We start from the raw sequence: 21,600 nt of genomic DNA on the forward strand, positions 1-21,600 counted from the left end.
TCACTATAATCTCTATAAAGACAAGTACAGAAACAGAGTATGTATTTCACAGTGTATATATTGAATTGTTACCCATAGATGGTAACTGGTTCAACGAACAGGAATAAAAATGCGTATTTCATAGGGTGGTACGGTCACAGATTTATTTTGCCATCAGATGTAGATGACCTAAGAATCTAATAAATTTTTTGGCCACAACATTATGACAGAAAATTTTCCACTATTTGAACTGGAAAATATATAACTTATTTTTTATGCTGTTGAGCATTCACACTAGCCCAAAGACAAGCCCCCTAGTCTTATGAAAAGCAAATAAACTAGTGCTGCTCTCCTAGGCTTGAGTGCCTGGGTTGGAAATGGGCTGCTCTAGTCCTGGCTTCATCTTCCCCCCTCTACCAGAATCCTCCCCTAAGCGGTGCTGGACAGTGGCTGAGCCTCAGCCCTGGGGACATCTGGAGGCAGTGGGGGGGCCCAGGCTGACTGCTCCCTGGCAGAACATAACCATGTGGCTTCAACCCATGGCAGAGAGAAATCCTCACCCATGGCTCAAAGCCCTGGAGATTTAGCAGCAACTACTGCAGCAACACTGCTCATGCTGCAAAGTATCAGAGCTGTGAGAATTACAATGGAGTTTCCCCCTTTTACTCCAAAACCCTAATATTTTAATATAAAATGTGGGTGGCTTTTAGGTACTGCACTGAATGCTCATTCCTGAATACTTGGCAATTGCAAGAGAAGTCCACTGGGAGTTTCAGTGCCCTTGCTATAATACTCTCTCCACCTCCTGGCTGCTGCTAATTTTGCTTTTTCTGTATCAAAACCGAGATGCAACAAGAGATTTAGTACTCTGAAATCAGAAAGCGTTTACCTTAATGAAGAAAGTTCTGTTTACATGCGCATTTTCTTTTTTGATTTGTGGAAAGGGATAATGTTGCTGAGCTCTTAGGGAAACATAACTACCTACACAAACAGATAAGTGAACTTTTTTTTTTTTTTTAAAGCAGCTGCCTTTTTCTTTCTGCTCCTAAATGAGGTCACTGATGAAACAAAAATATATATTTAAACCAGAAAAGTATTATTTTAGAATGTTTTGAATAGTCTCTAGAGCTAGACAGATTTTAACATATATTTTTTTATTAAATATGTAAAAAGATAAACGCAAGTCAAGTTATTCACATATTCAGACAAAAATCTACTCTACCATGCGACAATTTGTGGATAATGTAAAATGACTGATACATCTGAATAAGACTTTTTGTATCTATTATGTCATTACTTATCTATTTATAATTAACAATACATATGTTTACATTCCTTTCAGTTTACATTTAATATATAACCAAAGCTTTATGGTGTGCTATTTAGTAAAGGTAATTACAAATGCATATTAAAACCGTAACGGAAGAATAGGTTACTCACAGGGGTGGGGGCTGAAGGACAACTCTTTCCCCTTTCAGAGCATGGCTCTCCCCTCAGCGCAGCCAATTTCTAGTGCCCACGAGGTACTTTACTGCCCCAGCTCCCTCCGTCGGTCACTTCCCCCTTGTTACAAGCAGTGAGAGGGCTGCAGTCCTCAGACCAGAAACAGAATATAAGGAATTTTCAGGAAATGAAGTTCAGCTTTTAAATTCTTTTTTAAAAAAATGTGCTTCCAAGAGAGAAAAGGAGAGAGGCACAAACAGCCGGGCTATGAACCCTCTGGGGTGCTCAGCAACCCAACCACTTGCACCTTTAGAAAAACATTTTCTTTTGACATGCTCTCCATGCATCTGCTCAAGCATTAGCAGAAGGATGAACTGCAGTAGGCAGAGACTGATGTTGATGACATTATGTTTATAGCCTGGATCCCAAAACTTCTTGCCCCATCAGAAATCCCATACAGGTTAAAGGACATTCTGGAGACTGGAAAAAATTAGTAACTGCTCTTCAGTTCAACAGTATTATGAAGAACTACCGTTTATTACAATGACAATTGTAATAGGTACATATGTTCTAATAAACACAAATACAACAAAAATGACAATTCCCCCATTTGTGGTGATTCTTGGAAATACTCATTTCGGAATATACATATTTTTATAAACCAGACCTTATTCGTAACCAATTGAAATGGGAAAGCGTTGGCCCGCGGGTTGCGGTACTTTCACTTCATCACCAGGTAGGTCATGAGGTCAATGCTGGAGGCAGGGCTGGGAAACCTTCAGCCCGCAGGGTCCAGAAACTCTTCTGCTGAGCAAGGGGAGCGATCAAGGAAGTGGAAATACCTGTTCTAGTGCTTAACAGTATATTATACATTGTCTGTGGTGCCACACAACAGCAGGGATCTCACATTTAACTAAGAGCCACTTAGCTGCAAAAGATTGATTAGGAACAGAAAACTGCGCATGCTGGGGATGGTTAATTGAAAATGTTTCTATGGAAGCATAAGCTGGGAACTTATGCTTTAGGACCCCACAAAGGTTTAAGATGATTTAGCTGTTCAGTAGGCTTTGGAGTTTTTCAGTAACTGCTGTTTGGGGTTGGACTTCCATGTACCTGTTAAATCAGCGTAACAATTTAGAATTAAGAAAATCAGGTGAGAGACCAAGAATACCAAGCATTAACTATTCAGAGAGGCTACAATGCGCAGTTTTATGAGGAAAATAAGGAATGCTTTATATACTTCAAGATACCTCTGTTTATAAAACACCATCATTTAGAACAGGGTGATGGGACCGCACTGGAAGGGAACGCTCTCGCTGCAGACATCTCCAGGGCAGACATGGTTCTGCACCACACCAGCCTCACCAGAGGAAGGTCAACCAAGCACAGAACTGGCTCTCTGCCCCTCAGTCAGCTGGTCTCCCTCTGATGTGTGCTCTCTGTCCAAAAGGACTCCTCACTGCCTCTCCGTGCTCTGGAAGCAGCCTCAACAGCCATGAGGTGTCACCACCCACTCAAAGGGAGTTTGGTGTGGGTTCAAGGCTAGTGCTGTTGCGAGTTTTTTCCTCATGCCTTGCACTAGTGAGGAAATGTCTGTCTTCCATACTTGTACAGCTGGGGCAGCAGAAGGGGGAAGGATAGTGAAAAAAAATGGCTGGCCTACATTGTCCTCTTCTAAGGGGTAGAAAGACAAGTACGATGGCAGAGATCATGTCCTGCAGCTACACCTGTGTCAAAATTTCTCTCCTCCATCAGCACTGAGCTCTGCGGAGGCAGAGCTGCAGCTGGAGGCTGGGACTGGATTCCTCAGGAAGGAAGAAAAGCTGGGAAATGTCTATTGACTAGTCAGGAATCTGGGAGGGTTTTCAAAAAGAACTTAAGTGGATGTCTGTTCCTCCAGAAATGAGCCAAAAAACATACCATGCAGCTTTCTAACAAGTTTTCTAACACAGGGGTTTAAATCTCTCCTAGTGAAACAGATGCTCTGCCCTCCATTTTGCGAAGGCAGGAAAGGAATAAACATGAGCAACACGAGCATTTTCCTCCACAACACACCTCATCATTATGGCTTGAGTATGACTTCCGCTGTATCCCTTTATTCCAATTGTTCAACCAAATTTATGCCCCAAGGCAGATGTACTAGAAAACGCGAAAGCACCACAAAGTGAGAGACACAGCTAGTGGTACGGTACTTCTTGCCACACAAAATGCCAATATAAATATGTTAGAACAAGTTACAAGTGTATCATACTTAAGACAAAAAAGAAAAAAAAATAAATATATTTTTTTTTAAAGAGCAGAACAAATCTCAAGCAGCCAAGTGGTGAAGTTGCAGTGATGTACAGTAGGTGATGTAGCCCTACAACCTCTTGGGAAGATACACTGAAAGAAGACGTCTGCAAATGCATCTTGGCAAAGTATGGGTACAGAATGCAGTGGTTGGCTGGCACTCACTATGGTACATAAATGTTAATGGCAGACTTGGAGTGAACTGATTTCAAGTTTGAGGCCGCACATGTTCCATTCTCCAGAATAAAGTTCTCACACAAAACGAAAATTGTCAGAGACGCTGGGTGAGTCAGTACTCCTCCTGCTGCTGGGGCTGTTCATGGACTTGCTCTTCACCTTCATGCTCTTCTGTGTGGCTCTCCTGCAGGGAGAAAAATACCTCATGTACTCCTGCCCCACGCTGCTCACCACAGCCTAAAGCTTAACTTCTAATTTTCATGCACATAAGTACAAAATGAGCTGTTACCTGAGAAAAGCAGCATCCTGTAATACTACAATAAAATGTATTTACTTTGCTTTTAATCAATGCATGTGCAGTACTGATACTTCCCCAGAAAAGGTGTCAGTTTTCAACATCACTGGATGTTAACTGCTCCAGTAAGTGAACATTTTGAACAGCTAGACAGTGAGATGCTCAACAGTTAGATGCTGTATCACAGCATCCTGATGTCCTCCCATTTTCAGTTTGCCCAAGGATTTCTGAACCTGTCTGCAGTAGTTTTCACACAATCCCCACTCTAGATTTATATCACTAAATGGACAAGACACTTTTGATATCACCTGCTTTAAAAATTAAACTCAGCCTCCTTTTTGAGGTCAGATATACTACATTCCCCAAATAATACATGCATGCTAGCACAGACCAGAGGTCAAAGGTTATCAAAACAGTGGTTTTTTTTAGCAGTATCCAGAAAATATAACCAAAGACTTGCAAACACATTTTATTTGAAAAAAACTGAGTCCAGTATTCACTGATTTATAGAGCTACTGTTCAAAGCACTAATGACCAATAAGCACCTCCCTTTTGCTAGCAGTTATTACGCACAGTATTTTCCAGAGCTGTTCTCGTTGGGAAAAGAATCTCTGACCGAAGGGAAGGCTGGATCCTCACTGCAAGTGATACCAACTTCAAACAATTTCCAATTTAGAGACAACAGACCTGGCATCTTGAGTTGGCCTAAATGTGTCAGAGCTCAAAAAGTCTGGCTGACTCTTAAAGCATTACTTCTGTATTCCCATTAAGTACAGCTGCATTTACAGCTTTCCTCTCAAGTGTCTTCCATCTTTCCAGAGCACGGTTCACTGAAAAGATTCCCCACATCTACTCTCTGCCCTGCATTAGTAGAGCTCTGCTGTAGGCAGCTCCAAAGGAAAACACTTTTCCAAGACACTGAGCTGCCATTCAAAACACAGCACTGCTGATGTAGAACCTCTGCAGAACTAGCCTGGCTCCTAGCAATTTTCATTAGAAATGAACAGTTTGAACAACAAACTTTAGCCATTTGATACTGCTAAGTTTTAAAATTTGAGGCAAAAATGAAAAGGGAGGCCCATGATTTGAGTTTTCCCAGAATAGTTGAGAGCAGCTTATGCAATGAGAAAATTCCCTTCTGGCAATAAAATATTAATATTTCTAAAGGTCAAGAATAGGAGAATAAGTTTCCTAATGTTTGCTGATACAATGGAAATATTCAGCTGTTTACCACATATAAAACCAGCCAAATTTCAATTGAAAACAAGCCTTCTATCACTCAGGTGGTATTTTCAGGTAGAAGCCACACATGTCAGCCAGGACAACTGCAGTTTGTCACCTTATGGCCCCTTGGAGGGAACAATGCCCTTACTACACGGTAGGTACCTCATGTCAAAACAGCTTTTTGCATAGTACCTAAAAATCACAACTTCCATGATGGGCTGCAAGGATACAAGACTTGCAGAGAACACGAGTTTCACAGAGGGAAAGCTGGCAGCTGTGAGAACTGCCTGACGGGGTGAGAAAACTGAAGCTTGTTTGGCTGCAGCAAGCTACCTTCCCTTAACCCCACCTATCCTGGCCTTACATGTTTGAGGTGACCTGCTCTGGAATGCACCTGTTCCAGAAGCTCTGTGTGTATGCAGGAGTTTGAGATACATGTATTAGAAAGCCCGCTCACACGGACTTTATAGGTCACATACATACTATCTTTTAATGCATATAATAGGAAAAGCCTCTAACCACAGGGAGTGGCTTGGGAACCTACTCTGCAGCTCTGAAGAAGAGTGGTGCTTTCTCTCTTGCCAGGCTTACCTTTGATGGAAATGGTAAATCTTACATGACTACCTCAGAAGTTCCGAGACTTGGACATGTGCTTTTCAGTACATACAGCTTGTATAAATACATGAAATGGGAAAGACAAAGAGTCACTATGCCCAATTACCTTGGAACTGTGGAATCTCCTTGAATAGCATCCCCTAATAAGGAAAGCAACGGAAGATCTATTTAGAGCATTTATTTCTGGCTTGGATCACACGACCATAGTTATCTCTGTCTCCCACAACGAGGAGGTGCTCCCTTTTGACCCTTTGATCCACCTGCCTCAAACTATTCAGGTGTGCCTGTTGACTGAAGAGCTAGACTTTACAAAAACCAGCTACTGGTAGGGTGGGTTCCTTTCACAAAAGCAGCAGCATATGTAGTAGCTGCCAGAGCAGAAAGATACAAAACCAACTACATTTCAAGCAGTTGCTTCGGAACACTGATGGATCAAATGTCAGCAACTCACCCAACTTCTACATGAGCTGAACCAGAACAGCCTATATAAGAAAGCAAAAGCTTCCCTGCATTTTTGCTTTACGCCTAGACATGGCTCCTGGTTTCATGAGGAGACATATAGCCTCTTCCAGTTCATCTGTCTGAAGCTCTCCTACTGTAAGACCATATGACCAAATGCTTTACATACTACCTGAGGTCTTAATGCTGTCATAACATGACTGGTAGGGGCCACATCTCCCCACCACCCAAATATATCCTTTTTTAAACACCATTCTCTGTCAACTTTGATGTTTTTGATGAAGAAGCAGGATTACAAATGATCAATTTGTAATTAAATTACAAAGGATTAGAGACTGATCAGCCAAACGTTAAATGACACTAGCAGATACAATATCCCTCTTCCATAAACAGGCATAATGATGAAGTTTAAAACAGAACCGTAACGGGGGGAAAAAAAGGAAGCCTCTGAAGACAAGGAAACCAAATTGATTGATCTTTGTTCTTGTAGGAGGATTAAATTAAGCTTATCAGAAAATTAAGTATAAAGAGAGACTTGTCCCTTCTGAATAAGAACAGTTGATACGAAAAAGAGGACAAGATCTCTGTGCCGTGTTGAATGCAGTAGATGCCTTTCAAATTACAGCTAGGAAGGAAGAGTTTGAGATTGCTATCAAGCAGTTATTGGAAGTATGAACTGAAAACAAGTTTAAGTTAGTCACAATATTCAAGCACAAGGCTTTGGTCAAGGATCACTTGTGCACTGTGTGTATTCCTGTGCATTCCCTTCCTGAAGAAAAACCTCTTGGCAACAGTATCATTTATAAATGCCACAAATCCTGAAAATTAATGTAATCCTTTTTTTCCACTTTGCCTCTGTATACTTGAGACACTCTGAAACAGAGATTTTTTTTTTAAAAAAATCTAAGCTGGATTTATGATGAACTCATTAGGAAGAAACTAAGAATGCTGGAGTTTGACTGTGGTTTGGGAATTGGGGCTACTTCCCATCTGGGGACTGGGAAAGCCAAACTGCTGTTACTGAGGGATTAACTGGCAAAAAACTGAGATATAGAACTTGCGAAAAATCTATTACAAAGAGAGAAAAAAACCAGAACTGACAGGCAAAGCAGTGCAGTGAGACAGCAAAGTCTGAAAACAAAAAGTAAGCAGGATCTGTACAAGCAAGGGAACCACAGTCTTTGGTTTAGTGCTAATGCATTGAGGTCTTTCCTCAGCAAATTACAGTCCATCTATTAAGCTGAGGAGGAAATGCACTCCAAAAGATAAGGAGATCAAGTCTCACACTAAAAGGTACAAAAAAATTGCATGGGGAATGGCCTCTGTATTCTTCTCTAGGGGAGCAGCAGTCTCCTGCTGAAGTGACATCCCAGGCCTACAACTGCAAAGACGTTTTAGATAAAGGTGCGGTCATTGTACGTAGTTCTTGCTCAGGCACAGATGATGCTTTCAACGGAGAAAGGCTTGAAGGAAGGAAGCATATAAATCACTGGGATGTGGACTGAAGCAGAATGTTTTGTAATGTGTTCTGTCAGTAAGGAAAACCGAAGGAAGAAAATCAACAAATGCATTCCTTGGCACAGAATCACTTGTTATTTAAGCCAACAAACAGACAGATGTGGTAGGGGTATGGGGAGAAGAGGGATTTTTCTGGCTTTGCTTTATAAATAAATCACTGTTCTTGAATTCAGAAGACATTTTCTCTGACCGCCCTATATATGTAACTTTTAGCTTGTTATCACGTGCCTGGCAAATTTGTCTTATTGTTTATTCCTGTGAAAATAATGGTTTCCTCCTCTTTTTCCTCTCTAGCACTTGCCCCACACCATTGAACAAATCTTCTTTCCCCTGTCACTTCTCATCTGAGCAGCGGCCCCTGTTAGCTGCAAGCTCCTGTCCCTCTTGCACATAAGTTTCATTTATGCTCTACTAGTCTTTTTCAGAAAAGCATGTGAGTTTGTAGCTCCTTCAGCACTACTTTTGATATAAAATTTTAAGTCAGCCTCCTACTACTGCAACAGCTTTCTGGGAACAGATACAAGACAGCCTACAGTACCACAGCGCTGCCGAGAGATTAAGTTGATACTTAAACTCTCTGGAGCCAAAGCCATCATCCGCTAGAGGCTGAAGGGTCAATTGTCAGTACAGTGCATACAGGGATTTAGTTAACATGAATGGGAGTAGTTCAGCTAAATCTTCACTGAATCATTATCCCTGAATGTATCTGAGGAATTTAACCAGCACCCTTTGCAGTTTCTTGCTTTGTTCAGTGTCGACAGTGCTAAGTCTAAGATGCAGTGAGATTCTTGCTTAATCTTGCAAACAATACATTGCTGAAATTTTGGTAGTAGAGGATTATTGGGTTTGCACAAGGAAGAATTTTGCCTATATCAACAGGATAAAAAAATGCTGGAGAGCATTATCTCTGCAGATATAATTATGTATTTGGCAACCTGCACCGTACATATTGCAACACTGCCACATGGGCTAGAGAAGGTTCACAGCTGTAGACACGGAACCTCTGTCAGAATTTGTGATTTTCGACACAATGACTGAAGAACATGAGTAAAAGACTTTACGCAGAAAGGCGGAAGATGAAAAAACAAAACTAAGGCTCAGAACCATATGAAATCAGTTTAGAATTGTGACACACACCCTCTCCTTTCAGATCAGCTTCAGCAAACCTACAATACAAAATGTACACTGAAGTAGTGAAAAGCAACCAGCCTCCTGAATATTTTCCCCAAGGTGAAAAGTCTGTTGTTCGCAAATGCAAACTTCCTTTATGGGGGAGGAGGCATCAAAATCCTAGCTGCTACACTTCTGCTGACCTAAGTATAGGAAATGACCCAATACTGTGACAATACATTTTTATGAAATTAAGCTGTTGTGTCTAAATAAAAGACATTGAGCTCAAACTTACGTGTTCTTCTGATGCGTAAAGGACTTCCATTAGCCGATTGACAAGGTCATTATTCTCTCCCCCGTGTTCTTGGCAGAGAAGTTCAATCTCCCTTAATTTGCCAAAGTAGAAATCCCTTTCCTTCTCCACGCCTTCAAGTGCAAGTTTTAATGAATGTACCTGCATATAAACCAAGACATGATGCATGAGTTGAGGTGCACTACAGACAAAACAACTCAGTCTAAAATTATGCATGCTAAACGATCTTAAATACACATTCAATTTCATTGCTGAAAATGAATTCAACTTTTTTTTTCTGAAGTGCTAGATTGAACCTTTCACAATAGAGAAGAGTAAATCAGGCTCTTCCACTACACCTCTTCGACACATCTTAAACTTGATCCTTAAAGGTCAATTTTCTCAGTGCTGTTATACTGAAACCCAAAGCAGTTGTTCAGAAATCAGGGCTACTTAAGACTTGTCTTCTAACAAAGCTGCCAGAGGTGTCATGTAATGTTAACAAAACTTTCAGCTCACTACTTGCACTATTTTGCCTGGATTCATGTGCAGTTGTTGGGAAACCTTCAATATCTTCTTGCCTAAAAATATACAGATCTAGCAGAAATGCTAGGGAAATGGTCTAGTTAGGAAATTAAAAGGTCCTCTAGTTGCAAATGTGAGTATTGCTGTGTTGTTTTTTCACCTCTCCTTTTCTGCCTTCCCACTTACCATACTGTTATAGACCTGTGTTTCAGCACTCCGATGCCATGACCAGCTGCATCATGGACTTTCTACTCTGACTGATGTACTGTTCCTATCAACAAATTCTCTCAAATGCCAAGTATCTCTTTGCAACTTTGTTCACAAGAGTGTTCAAGCTATACTGTCAGTATTTCACCACTACTGTAAATCATTTATAGGCAACTTAGCTGTTAGTGATTAGGCTTTATATAAATCATATATATACATATATATATATATATTCAAAAAAGAACAATTTAGTGGGAGCATAGCAGATAAACTACTGTCCAATGGGGTACACACAATTAGGGTAATGTGTAAGTGGCTCTCAAATTCAGAGGACAGCAGTGTATCAACTGACAAATAATCACAGATGAAGCTGTCTACAGTAAACACACTGACCCCAATCACAGCCAAACTAGCATCCACATTTTAAGGCCTGCAATTATACAAATTTTCTAAATAAAGCATGCTAAATAAATTAAATCATATCAGACTACATTTCAGTGAACTGATACAATTTAATAGAATGTTGCCAGTTCTACTGCAAGCTAATTTGTTTCCTTCACTAGTAAAATATCAGCAGAGTTCAAATAATGCTTAGACAGCCTAAATCCTCTTGGTTCATAACTGCTGAGCTAGTGATGCTTTCTTCTGACCGCACTCTCAACGGTGTCAGACAACAGAACTAACCCGTTACCAGTGCAGGATCTCAGAGCGTCTCATTCACGTACTAACCCATCTTTGACCAACTGCCTGTATATGACACCCAAGTCTTCCCTTGACAGTTTTAATCTGTGATCGACACTATGACCAGTCACCTTAAAATTAACTATTTATTCATGAAAGTAGGAATAGCAAAATGGAACAATAGTTTACAATATTTTGGTCTACAGATGAAGACCTCACATTTAAGATGTGTCTTTTAGATCTGCAGCAGCATATTCCTTGAGAGCAATGCCTGCATCCAGACAGAACAAGAACATAACTGCTTCCAGATCTCTTGCTCCGTGCTTGCTAGAGCTTGGGAAAACAATGAACTTCAGCTGAAACATTGGGAGCTAATGGCTCAGATCATCTCCCCTTTTGACCTGTTTACTATGAAGGCATTCTCCTGTTTACATTCTATCACATTCACTCTGTATAAGAAACAGAATCATTGAACTATGCATATATGCACATAGTTAATTAACTACAGTATACAGTAAATGTTGATATAACCAAACCAGATATGCTTTTCTTCAGTTACGTATCAACTACCTGTTGTGTCTGCGACACATTAATTTGTTTTTCTTCAGATACTTAGCACATTCACATCCTACTTTTTCCTTCTGTGAACATGCCAAAGGCTGATCCTGTATGAGGAACAGTGCTTGTTAACTCCCATGCTTGTTTCTGCATCAGTTTCTGCAATCCAGTTAATGGGTGCAAAGGCAGCAGTTCTTACTAACTGGTCTTTTCTCTGATGGCACTTATCTGCAGTATGAATACTCACAGGACTGCAGAACCAGGTTGGAGATTAAGCACATACTGTAGACATGTAGCCAAGATGGTGCTGTTTTCAGAAACTATGCATATACTAGCATACAGTTAACAGTTCCAGGGACCATTCTCCATATATAAAGGTCCCTTCTCCATATGTAATGGTCCCTGGTCTGTGTTGTCTCCTCTGCTGCTCTCAGAAACTTTGAGAGAGTGCTAGCTGGCACAGAACAAAACCAGAATTTCACAGAATCATCTAGGTTGGAAAAGACCTTGAAGATAATCCAGTCCAACCATTAACCTAACACTGATCATTCCCAACTACACCATATACCTCAAGAGCCCCGACTCTTAAACACCTCCAGGGATGGAGACTCCACCACCTCCCTGGGCAGCCCATTCCAACGCCTAACAACCCGTTCTGTAAAGAAATGCTTCCTAATATCCAGTCTAAACCTTCCCTGGTGCAACTTGAGGCCATTCCCTCTTGTCTTCTTGCTTGTTACTTGGTTAAAGAGACTCACCCTCATCTCTCTGCAACCTCTTTTCAGGTAGTTGTAGAGGCGATGAGGTCTCCCCTCAGCCTCCTCTTCTCCAGACTAAACACCCCCAGTTCCCTCAGCCGCTCCTCCTACAACCTGTGCTCCAGACCCTTCGTTGCCCTTCTCTGGACACGCTCGAGTCATTCAATGTCCTTTTTGTAGTGAGGGGCCCAAAACTGAACACAGGAATCGAGGTGCGGCCTCACCAGTGCCGAGTACAGGGGTAAGATCCCTTCCCTGTCCACAGGGAACACAGCAGGGACCACTTTAGTATTTTATTGCTATGGGTAATCAAATTCCAGTGCACAGTGACATTCTGTGGAAGTGTTCACTTTATTAGCACAGACCAAGGCAATAGCTAAAACCATTTTAAGAGAAACTTTAAGATTGTTGGGAGCCCTTAAACTAGCAAACGTTATGGATGGCTTACGATTATTGCAAATACCTCATTAAACTACCCTATAGTAAAATATAGTGTATGGACAGCCCTGCTACTTAAAATATTCCTCTACAAATTGCATGGAAGTTCAGATGTTTCAATCTCCCTTAGTTGCCATCCATGAAAAGGCTGAAAAAAGTGTCTGTTATGGCCATATAGGAATTTGCTATCCAGACACCATTCAACATTTCTTACTCATAATCAAGACAGCAACTGCATAAAAGTGGCTGCTGCCCTCATGTCCCTGGTTGCTGGAGAGTGGTAAAAACCAGTCAGTTTGGCTCTTCCAGCATCTTCAGGCTGAAGGTCAGAAAAACCTGGCTCAGAGCTGCTTGCAGCATAACTTTTTTGGCTCGTATTATATGCCCAGTGTGCACAAGTAACCATTAGTGGGAAATGAGATACTAAACACTGCCAGCCTTAAAAAAAACCTTTCCAGACCATTCTAGCTAGAAGAGGTCTCTTAAACTAGCTATTGAAACACCAACTTTCCAAATCCTCAATATTTCTTCTCTTTGGTGATGGGGGAAATCATCAGTTTTCCCTCAGGCTTATTTGTATATAAAGCTTCAGGTTTTCACACATGGAAAGTGCTAGGAATACATTAGCAGTGGATGTGATAGTGTCTGCCTATTTTAGTAAAGATCAAATATTTTTATGTTGCTCAGATCCCAACCAACTCTTCCTCCTGAAGCAAACACATTCTGACTTACGAGTACAACCATCATGGTTGCATTAAGCCAATGTTTGAGCTCCACTCTTACACTGATTTTTAAAAAAAAGATGACATGACAAATATATACATGCATTTCTTGTGCAACATTTAAAAACTTTTCTGTTACAGCAACAATCAGAAGCCCATTTGGAAGGCTGGTGGACCCTGCTGTGCACTCTGCTGCTCAGAATTGTACCTTGAATCTGCAGTACACTGTGTTTAGGATGTGGCTATCCATCCACCACCTTTAAGTGCATAACAGTAACCAAGAATTTGCAAACAGTGCCCCAAACTGAAATCTTTGTTGTTCAAGTCAATGAAAGTCTGAAACTGAAAAGCCCTTAACTGTGGAAAATTTAACTTGATCCAGAATAATGACTTCTTCCTGAATGCAGCTGCAAGGGAAACTCAGGCTCTAAAAATATGAGGTTTTTCCTTTCCATTTTCGCTCATCCAGGACAAATACAAGGATTAGGCCTCACTTATGCTAGTGGCATTTACACCATTCTGACAGGACAGTCTTGAGCCAGATGCAGCTATTTATTTATGTTCAGTGCAGACATTCTTGCATGTCCAGGAATGACAAAGTGGTGTAAAGCTCCATAGCATCAATGAAAATTAAGCCCCTACCTTCCCTAACATTAAAGAAATTCTAAAACTTTATTAACTATATTGCAGAAAATTATATGTAATATAATTAAGTATTCTGAAAAAGGTAGATCACATTTTTAAACGAAAAATGCATATTACTTTCTTAATGCCTTTCTTCCAGAAGGCAGAGTGCAATGAGCTAGTCTCAGTTCAGCTGCAAATCTCTAACACCTTGGTATTACAGACAGGATTGCTTTCTTCACAACACCACATTAAAATTTATTTAAAATTTGTAATACACAAGAGCAAACACTACTGGGATTTTTCCTATCCAAGTGAAATAAAAGGTATATTTAAAAATCTGATAAAATTATCATACTTAGCAAGACTTAGCTGTCATTCTTAAGATCACCTTTTAAAAATACTGGCAAACACCAGTCATCTCTGTAAGATGTTATTTTTAACAATAAATCACTTTTTACTCCCCAGTTGAGCTATTTCAATCTTTTGTCCCTTCATAATTCTGGACAGCATCATTCAACAGTGGGCAATATGAGATTTCATGCCTTCCTGTGACAATGAATGCATCTAATTTTATGCCTAAATCAAATTTACCTGTTCGCTGAGCTGTATGACTTGAGTTTCCAAATCTTTATCTGATTTGGATGCTGAGCTGCTTGGTGCGGCTTTTTTTGCTGAAGATGGGCGAGAAGGTGTTGATCCTGGTTTAGAAGCTGGACTGGATTTAGCAGCACCTGAAAAGTACAATAATAATCAAGATTTATCCCAGTGATAAATACATTCCTATTAACTTGGTATTGAAACAAACGTATTTGTTTTACAGAGAGTCATTTTCTTGTCACTTCAAGATGACAGTGGAGGAAGTTCCAGTGCTGCTATACCTTGGGAAAGGAAAAAATCACCATTTCCTAGCAGCTCGAGTTTGCTACTGAGAGTGAAGTAACTCTGAAACTAAAATAAACAAACATCAAACTAAAAATATAAAGTTCCCTTAGCTGTCAGCAGCTTTCAGCTTTAAAAATATGCCATTAACAGACCATTCCCCCAGTCCAGTATTTAGTGTACAAATCTATCTTCAATTTGCCTGGTGAAAGACTGACTTGAAATAAACAGCTAAGCTGCCTCTGTGCTTTCCTCATTTTCAAATATAAACCATCCTCAGGACAAGGGCATTGAAATTCAGACAGAGCATGCAGAATTAAAATCCGCTGGTGAACTCAGTTACCATAGTGACCAAGAGATAAATTTTGATCTGCTTATGTTTTGCTATCTGTTTTTAATTACTTGCACTGCAAATCTTCCAGAATACAGAGTAATACCAGCAAAAATGGCATGTAACAAGTGTGCACAGGCACAACACCTGTGGCACGCAAATGCCCAAGCAGAGGGGAACTTCCGTGAAAGGGTTCACAGTACTTTCATATGAACCTCACAGCCAGCTCATCACACCTTGCCCTGCCTCTCCATTTTTACTCTCCTTGTTGCTGGTTGTCTGATTTAGTCACTCAGACCCGGTACACACGTGCCTCGCTCACAGCCATCCACCTTGCCTGGGCTCCCACAGGCACTCTACTCATATAGCTTCTTCCTTATTCCTGCCAACAAGAAATAAATTTCAGATGCAGTGGACCTACATCTGGTACAAGAATCACTTGGGTTAAGAAGATAGAACAGAAACTCAGCTCTCTGACCTATTTTATTTGATTTATTAAGCAGGCACGTGAATCAGAAGTCCCACTCTGCAGCACCCACGTTTACCACTGTTTCTTACAAAGAGCAAAACAGCTGTCCAGACACACTGATGGGCTCCACAGCCATCCTCCTCCATCAAATGCTGTTGGCTCTGAAGTCTAGGCCACACAGGGTGAGGGAGAGAGCCTGAATCCAGAAAGCATCCAGCTCCCAGCTTGAGCTCTGAGCTTGTGGCCACCACTTCTGGAGGGATTTGTCCCTGGTTTCTCAGCAAGCACCTCCCACCCTACACCTCACCAGCTGCTCCTCCATTAGAATATTTGATTTATGGCACACTACAAATTGTTTTAAGTTGTCATTTCCACAATGTATCCCCAATGTCAGACAACACTTTAATAAAGCATTTAATTGTAAAATCAATGTTTTACAAAGGCATTACTCGGAAGAAATCATAAGGAGAAAAAGCATGTCAGGAGAGGGAGAAAGACAACTTGTGAGGCTGCCCATATGACCAGACCCTGGAGCTCACATGGTCTCATGGACCCAGAAACTGTGTATAGTGGTCCCTTGGAGGAGCTGAAAAGTGGTGGGAAAGAAGAGCAGCAATGGGTTACTTAATCAAGCCTGTTTAATCTTTCCTTTTTCTTCAGAAATTGGTGTCTCCAATAGCTTCCATGTCTAATTGCATACACAAAAACTCACCTCCAGCAGATTTCAGACACAGTACACAAACTCACTAAAGTTGGGAAAATTCAATGTCGTGTACATGCCTGAAATTAAACTTCTTTTCACATCATAGTTCAATCAGCAAAGAATAAATAATTTGTGGAAAAACATTAAAAATGCCAAGATCTTTTGCTGCTATTACTTTCTTCAGGCAATTTTATAAACTTCAGCACCCTGCCTTCAAGACTTTACAGGTTCAGTCCATATCTTGACTAACTAAAAATCAGCTACTTCAGAGGAGGATTGTTAAGATGCTCTCAAAACCAGGAAAACCGTTTTCAAATGGATTAGTAGGTAAACAGAAGAAAACTGGTGTCAAAACATGCAAGATAACACACACATGAAATAGTGATTTTGCCTATAGCATTCTAGTTGGATCTCAAGTTATTTACTTGTATTACATGCAACTGCAACAGTTACCTACCTATACAACATTTAAAATAATATATATATACACACTAAACCAAGGTATCAACATTTCTTTCTTTTTTGTATTCTACACCTGCAAGACACAGTTCAGGATATCAACTGAAAATTAAATGCTATAAAACAAGCTATGGACCTTCAGATGTGAAGCCCTTGGCTGGTCAATGCAGCTCCCTCCTCTACCAACTACCCTTCCTCCTACTCGAAAGCAGCACTGGACTTTCCCTAGGCAACAAACATGTGCACACAAGCATAGGAGCAGCTCTTCAGCTTTTCTAGGGCAGCATCCCCCAGCCTGTCAGCTCTTCTTCACCATTTCTCCTGGGGGTCGTGGTGCAAGACCGAAGCAAGGCATGCTGTGCAGCCATGGCACATTGCTCCCTTTCACACTCAATAGCCCTGCAAAGCGAGTTAGTTGTTTGTAGACCGGGGTACTGATCACAGAAAGCCAAATCATTAAGTACATGCCTCTCTTTAACCTGCAGAGAGTTAAGGATGGAGCAGGCACAAACATTTAATCCCCAGGTATTTCCTCTAATTTGCAGCTGAGGCGCCCTCCCAGAGCATGCTGAGCAAGCCCACATCACCACTGTTTGAGGACAGACAGGGCTAGATAGCACCAACACACCACATTATATTCTGCCCTCCTTTGAAAACAACAGTGTCTTTTGAATTTCTACAGCAAAGTCTTACTAAGCTTTAAAAAGTTCAAACAAATCAGAAGAAATTGACTTTTGCTCTGCAGCTCAGGATCAACTCTTAAATGAGCACGATATTCCAGTGTCAGAAACACAGATAAAAAACAGCTAAATAACCTGAGCATTTCAAAAAGTACCAGTGACAGCTGGATAGAACTTAATTGCAACAGAGAATGCCTAGAGATTTCTAATTTAAAATCTCCTGGAGAAAAAAAGCTTTACTCCACATTTATTCTGAAACATCAGTTTTAGAATCAGCTCAGAGGTAAGCCTCTCATTCTAATAGGAGCTTAATTTCATAAAAGAATTAAAGGATGCTGGTTGGTAGAATATTGCAAAGTACTTGAGACAGCGATGAAAGATCTTGATAGACTTAATGACTTTGCTATTAAGCACCACTGTGGCTTTGAAGCCAATTAGTGCAATTGGGGAATAACTCCTAACCCATTGCTGAGAGGGGCTATATAATCCAAGCATCTCAAATTCTGTCCAACATCATACCTTCTATGAAAATATTTATATATAACCCATTTACATACTCTGAGAAAGCATAAAATTTTATACAAATATTTTCTATTAAAAAATATCTGATAAGCAGCTCTTTTCACTGACCACTGAGAGAACTGCCTTGTAATCAGCACCGTAAATGTTACCCATTATCAATTCCTTTTCAAGTTGATGCTCAAGTTAATGTTCAAAAAGAAGTGCAGAGCCCTGCCCCTGGAGAGGATCAGTCCCATGCCCCAGAACATACTGGCAGCCAACAGTCTGGAAAGCAGAGTAGCTGAAAATTACTTGGGGGTCCTGGTGGACACCAAGTGGAGCATGAGCCAGCAACACACCCTTGCAGCACCTATGGCCAACAGCCTCCTGGGCTGCTCTGGGAATAGCACTGCCAGTAGGTTGAGGGAGGTGATTCTCCCCCTCTATTCAGCACTGATGAGGCACATCTGGAGTGCTACGTTCAGTTCAGGGCACCCCAGTACAAGAGAGATGTGGGTATACTGGAAAGAGTCCAGCAAAGGGCCACAAAGACGACTGAGAGACTGGAGCACCTCACATAGGAGGAAAGGCTGAAAGAGCTAGGACTGTTTAGCCTAGAGAAGAGAAGCTTCAGGGGGATCTTACCCATACCTGAACACAGGGTACAAGGAAGATGGAAACAGGTTCTTTTCAGTGGTCCCCAGTCAATAGGCAAAGTTGAAATACAAGAAATTCCATTTAAACAGAAGAAAAAAACTTCTTCACTCTGAGGGTGATCAAATACTGAAACAACCTCCAGAGAGGTTGGGGTGGGGGGTTTGTGTCTCCATCCCTGGAGATATGTAAAACTCAACTAGATATGGTCCTGGGTAACCAGCTCTAGGTGACCCTGCTTCAAGCAGAGGGCTTGGACTGGATGATCTCAGAGGTGCCTTCCCATCTCCACTGTTCTGTGAGAACTTCTGTTACAGCATACTCTGATTTTAGCTCAATGCAGGGTCCAATTAGAATTTTTTGTAATCAGTATCACAGCTGCTTCAGTTAGCACCTTGATAACTTTTTGTACCTGCCCATATAACACTAGCAGAGATGGGAAAAATAAATTCACAGTTGAAAGAAATTATTTTGCTCTTGTACTGAAATAAGTTAGAGGAACCAGCTTTGAAATGTACTACAGGGTTCTATCTATGGTGCTCCAGAAACAATTACTAGTCACTCCATCATAATATATCCCCTGCAGTTTCAGCTTCACTATTCTTTTTGCTAAACACGTTAAGTTTTACAAACAGATGTACATTTCTGTAATTTAAACTAGTGGATGTTGGCACTGTGCAGGTTTTGGGTACAACAAAGCTCGGCTGCGAATTCCAGGTCACTTCACATCACAAGCACAGTCTGCAGACAAGAGACCTATTCAATGTTTAGAGAGAAACCCTCCTTGAAGCTATATGAGTAATTAGTATGCCATTAAATATTTATGTAAAATTTCAAGAAACCATGTGCATGAATATAGTGTGGACATGCATGAGGAAGGTGTGGAGAGCAATGGAAGCCCTGAGCAAGCATGAGGCTTGGCTGAGCCCGCACAACCACTGCTTCAATGGAATTTGGGAATAACTCACAGTATATCTTCAAATTAAAGGACTTCATAAAGTGAGTATTCCAGACTCATGCCACAGAAGAAAAAACAAACCCACTAAGAGGCCACAGAGCTAGCAATTTCTTCACGAGCTAAAGAAAAACTCTCCACCCACTTAAAACAAATGAGTGAGAACAGTAAATGAATTAATATTCACACATGCTTATTGTTGTGGCTACACTGGGGTGCAAGAAAGTGCTCAATTTAGGGATGCTTAATGGCATAAGTGATGACAAATGATGCTTAATGGGAATGAAATGACCTCAGAAAAAAATCTGACTCAACTTTCAGCATCCCAACGTGCTGTAGTGCAGTTGCCTGACTATTTTGTGGTACTAACTTCCCCTGGGTGGCAGCACCCCTCTGTCCCCTCAGCTCTCCATACCTCCACTGCTGCTGGCTCCAGTTCGGCCTGATGAGATCTACCTTGATCATCACTGCCAGACAGCTGGCAAAGAGAAGTGTGTACGAATAATTGAAACTGAGCACCTTTTACAAATTTCAGAGCAACCCAAGCAAGAACATACAATCGAGTTTACTTGTCAGTTGAAAAAGTTTTGTTGATGGCATGACTCCCTCAGTTCCTCTTTAATAGAAGGAGCTTTGATAGATGGGAACTAACCACAGCCTTTTCTCCATCAGAAACGAAGACATTTCTTTAGATTTAATACAACCAACACTTTCACGGCAACTATTAATTGTTCTCAACCGAGACCCCTATTTTCCCTAGAAACATCTCCAAGCATGCATCTTCAATGGATGAAGCCATTCCACATAAGCTTAACAGAAGAACACAATCAAAATTTGAAATAGTCTCAAAAACCTGCATTTTCTAAAATTCAACCATCTGCTTAGCTCTAAGGAGAAAGTCTCAAAATGAAAACCTGAAAGAAAATATGTGAAGAAAAGCATACTGAAATACAAAAGATCATGCAAAAATTTGAGCAACACAGACATTCAAACCACACCCGTAGTACACTGAAAATTAAGACAGCAATTTTTTTACGACAGCACTTTTCACCACTGTTGTTCAAACACAATCTTCTTTCCAGGAAAAAGGCCCTGGCTCCTGCACTGCAAGTGGCGTTGCTTCGCGGTCTAAATTCTTGTGCTCAGTGGGTTTGAAAATTAAACTCTCCTCATGCTGGCAGAGGAAGGTGTGTCTGTATTAAGGCTGAGCTACTTTCCTCTCCACCTCCCAGGCCAGCACTGTCACTGCACACGCTGTTCCCATCCGCTAGTACAACTCCTTAGCCTCGTATGAACTAGGCACAAAAGCATTTCCAGCTTGTCACCCAGTGGCTCTTCTCATCTCCAGCTCTGCCACGCTGTCCTGGAGCACCGCACCACGCGAGCAGAGGTTGTCATCATCCATACCAACTGCCTGCCACGTGAGGAAAAAGGTAGCATGTTTCAGCGGGAAGCAAAGAGGAATAAAAAAGAAGGAGTTCTCTAGTCTCCTAGGAGTCCTGATTGTATCACTAGCCACTAAAATAAAGACTGGTTTTGTTGGCTATTTTTATTCCCCCAAAATTAATTTACAGCACATCTGCCACAGTAGGATATACCATTTCCCTAAAGAAAATCAGTGTTTTTCCTGCATAATTGGCTCTTCAATGGCATGCACATTATATATAAAGCATTCATGCACAAACAGTTCATTCTGCCCTGGTTATTTTCCCTGTCATAGCATGAGTATTTTTAGCCCTCATGTGATCCTCCAGTATTTTCCAGCTCTGCTTTAGTCATCCTGCTGTCACTGAATATTTCAAACTCAAATGTCTAACAGCCTTCAGATCTAAGAACCTCTCACGTTTTAGATTACATGTAAATAATTAATTTTATTAAGCTGTCTTTTACCCATGTATTTCTGACAACCCACACCCATACACAAAGCAGTGCTTCATGGATTTGCTCTGACATACAGCAATAGTTACATAAGACACTAAGCTGAAACCCTGACAACCTGATCACCATTTTCAATTTGATCAGATGAAGCTTCTTCTGCTATTTTCCACAGGG

At 40.9% G+C, this 21,600-nt stretch overlaps 1 protein-coding gene across 3 annotated transcripts in view; it reads right to left on the reverse strand.

The window, feature by feature from the left end:
* Positions 1–1,925: 1,925 nt before the first annotated feature.
* Positions 1,926–21,600, reverse strand: part of MAPRE2 (microtubule associated protein RP/EB family member 2) — a 101,639-nt gene continuing 81,964 nt past the window's right edge. For all 3 annotated transcript variants that reach the window (XM_074898997.1, XM_074898995.1, XM_074898996.1), the window contains 3 exons: positions 14,509–14,648; positions 9,405–9,563; positions 1,926–4,072 (listed from right to left, as the gene is read on the reverse strand). In XM_074898997.1, the coding sequence (XP_074755098.1) occupies positions 4,001–4,072; positions 9,405–9,563; positions 14,509–14,648 (371 nt within the window). In that variant the 3' untranslated portion in view covers positions 1,926–4,000. The remainder of the gene's footprint in view (positions 4,073–9,404; positions 9,564–14,508; positions 14,649–21,600) is intronic.

Source organism: Athene noctua, chromosome 2 (assembly GCF_965140245.1).
Source record: "Athene noctua chromosome 2, bAthNoc1.hap1.1, whole genome shotgun sequence".
Classification (NCBI taxonomy): Eukaryota; Metazoa; Chordata; class Aves; order Strigiformes; family Strigidae; genus Athene; species Athene noctua.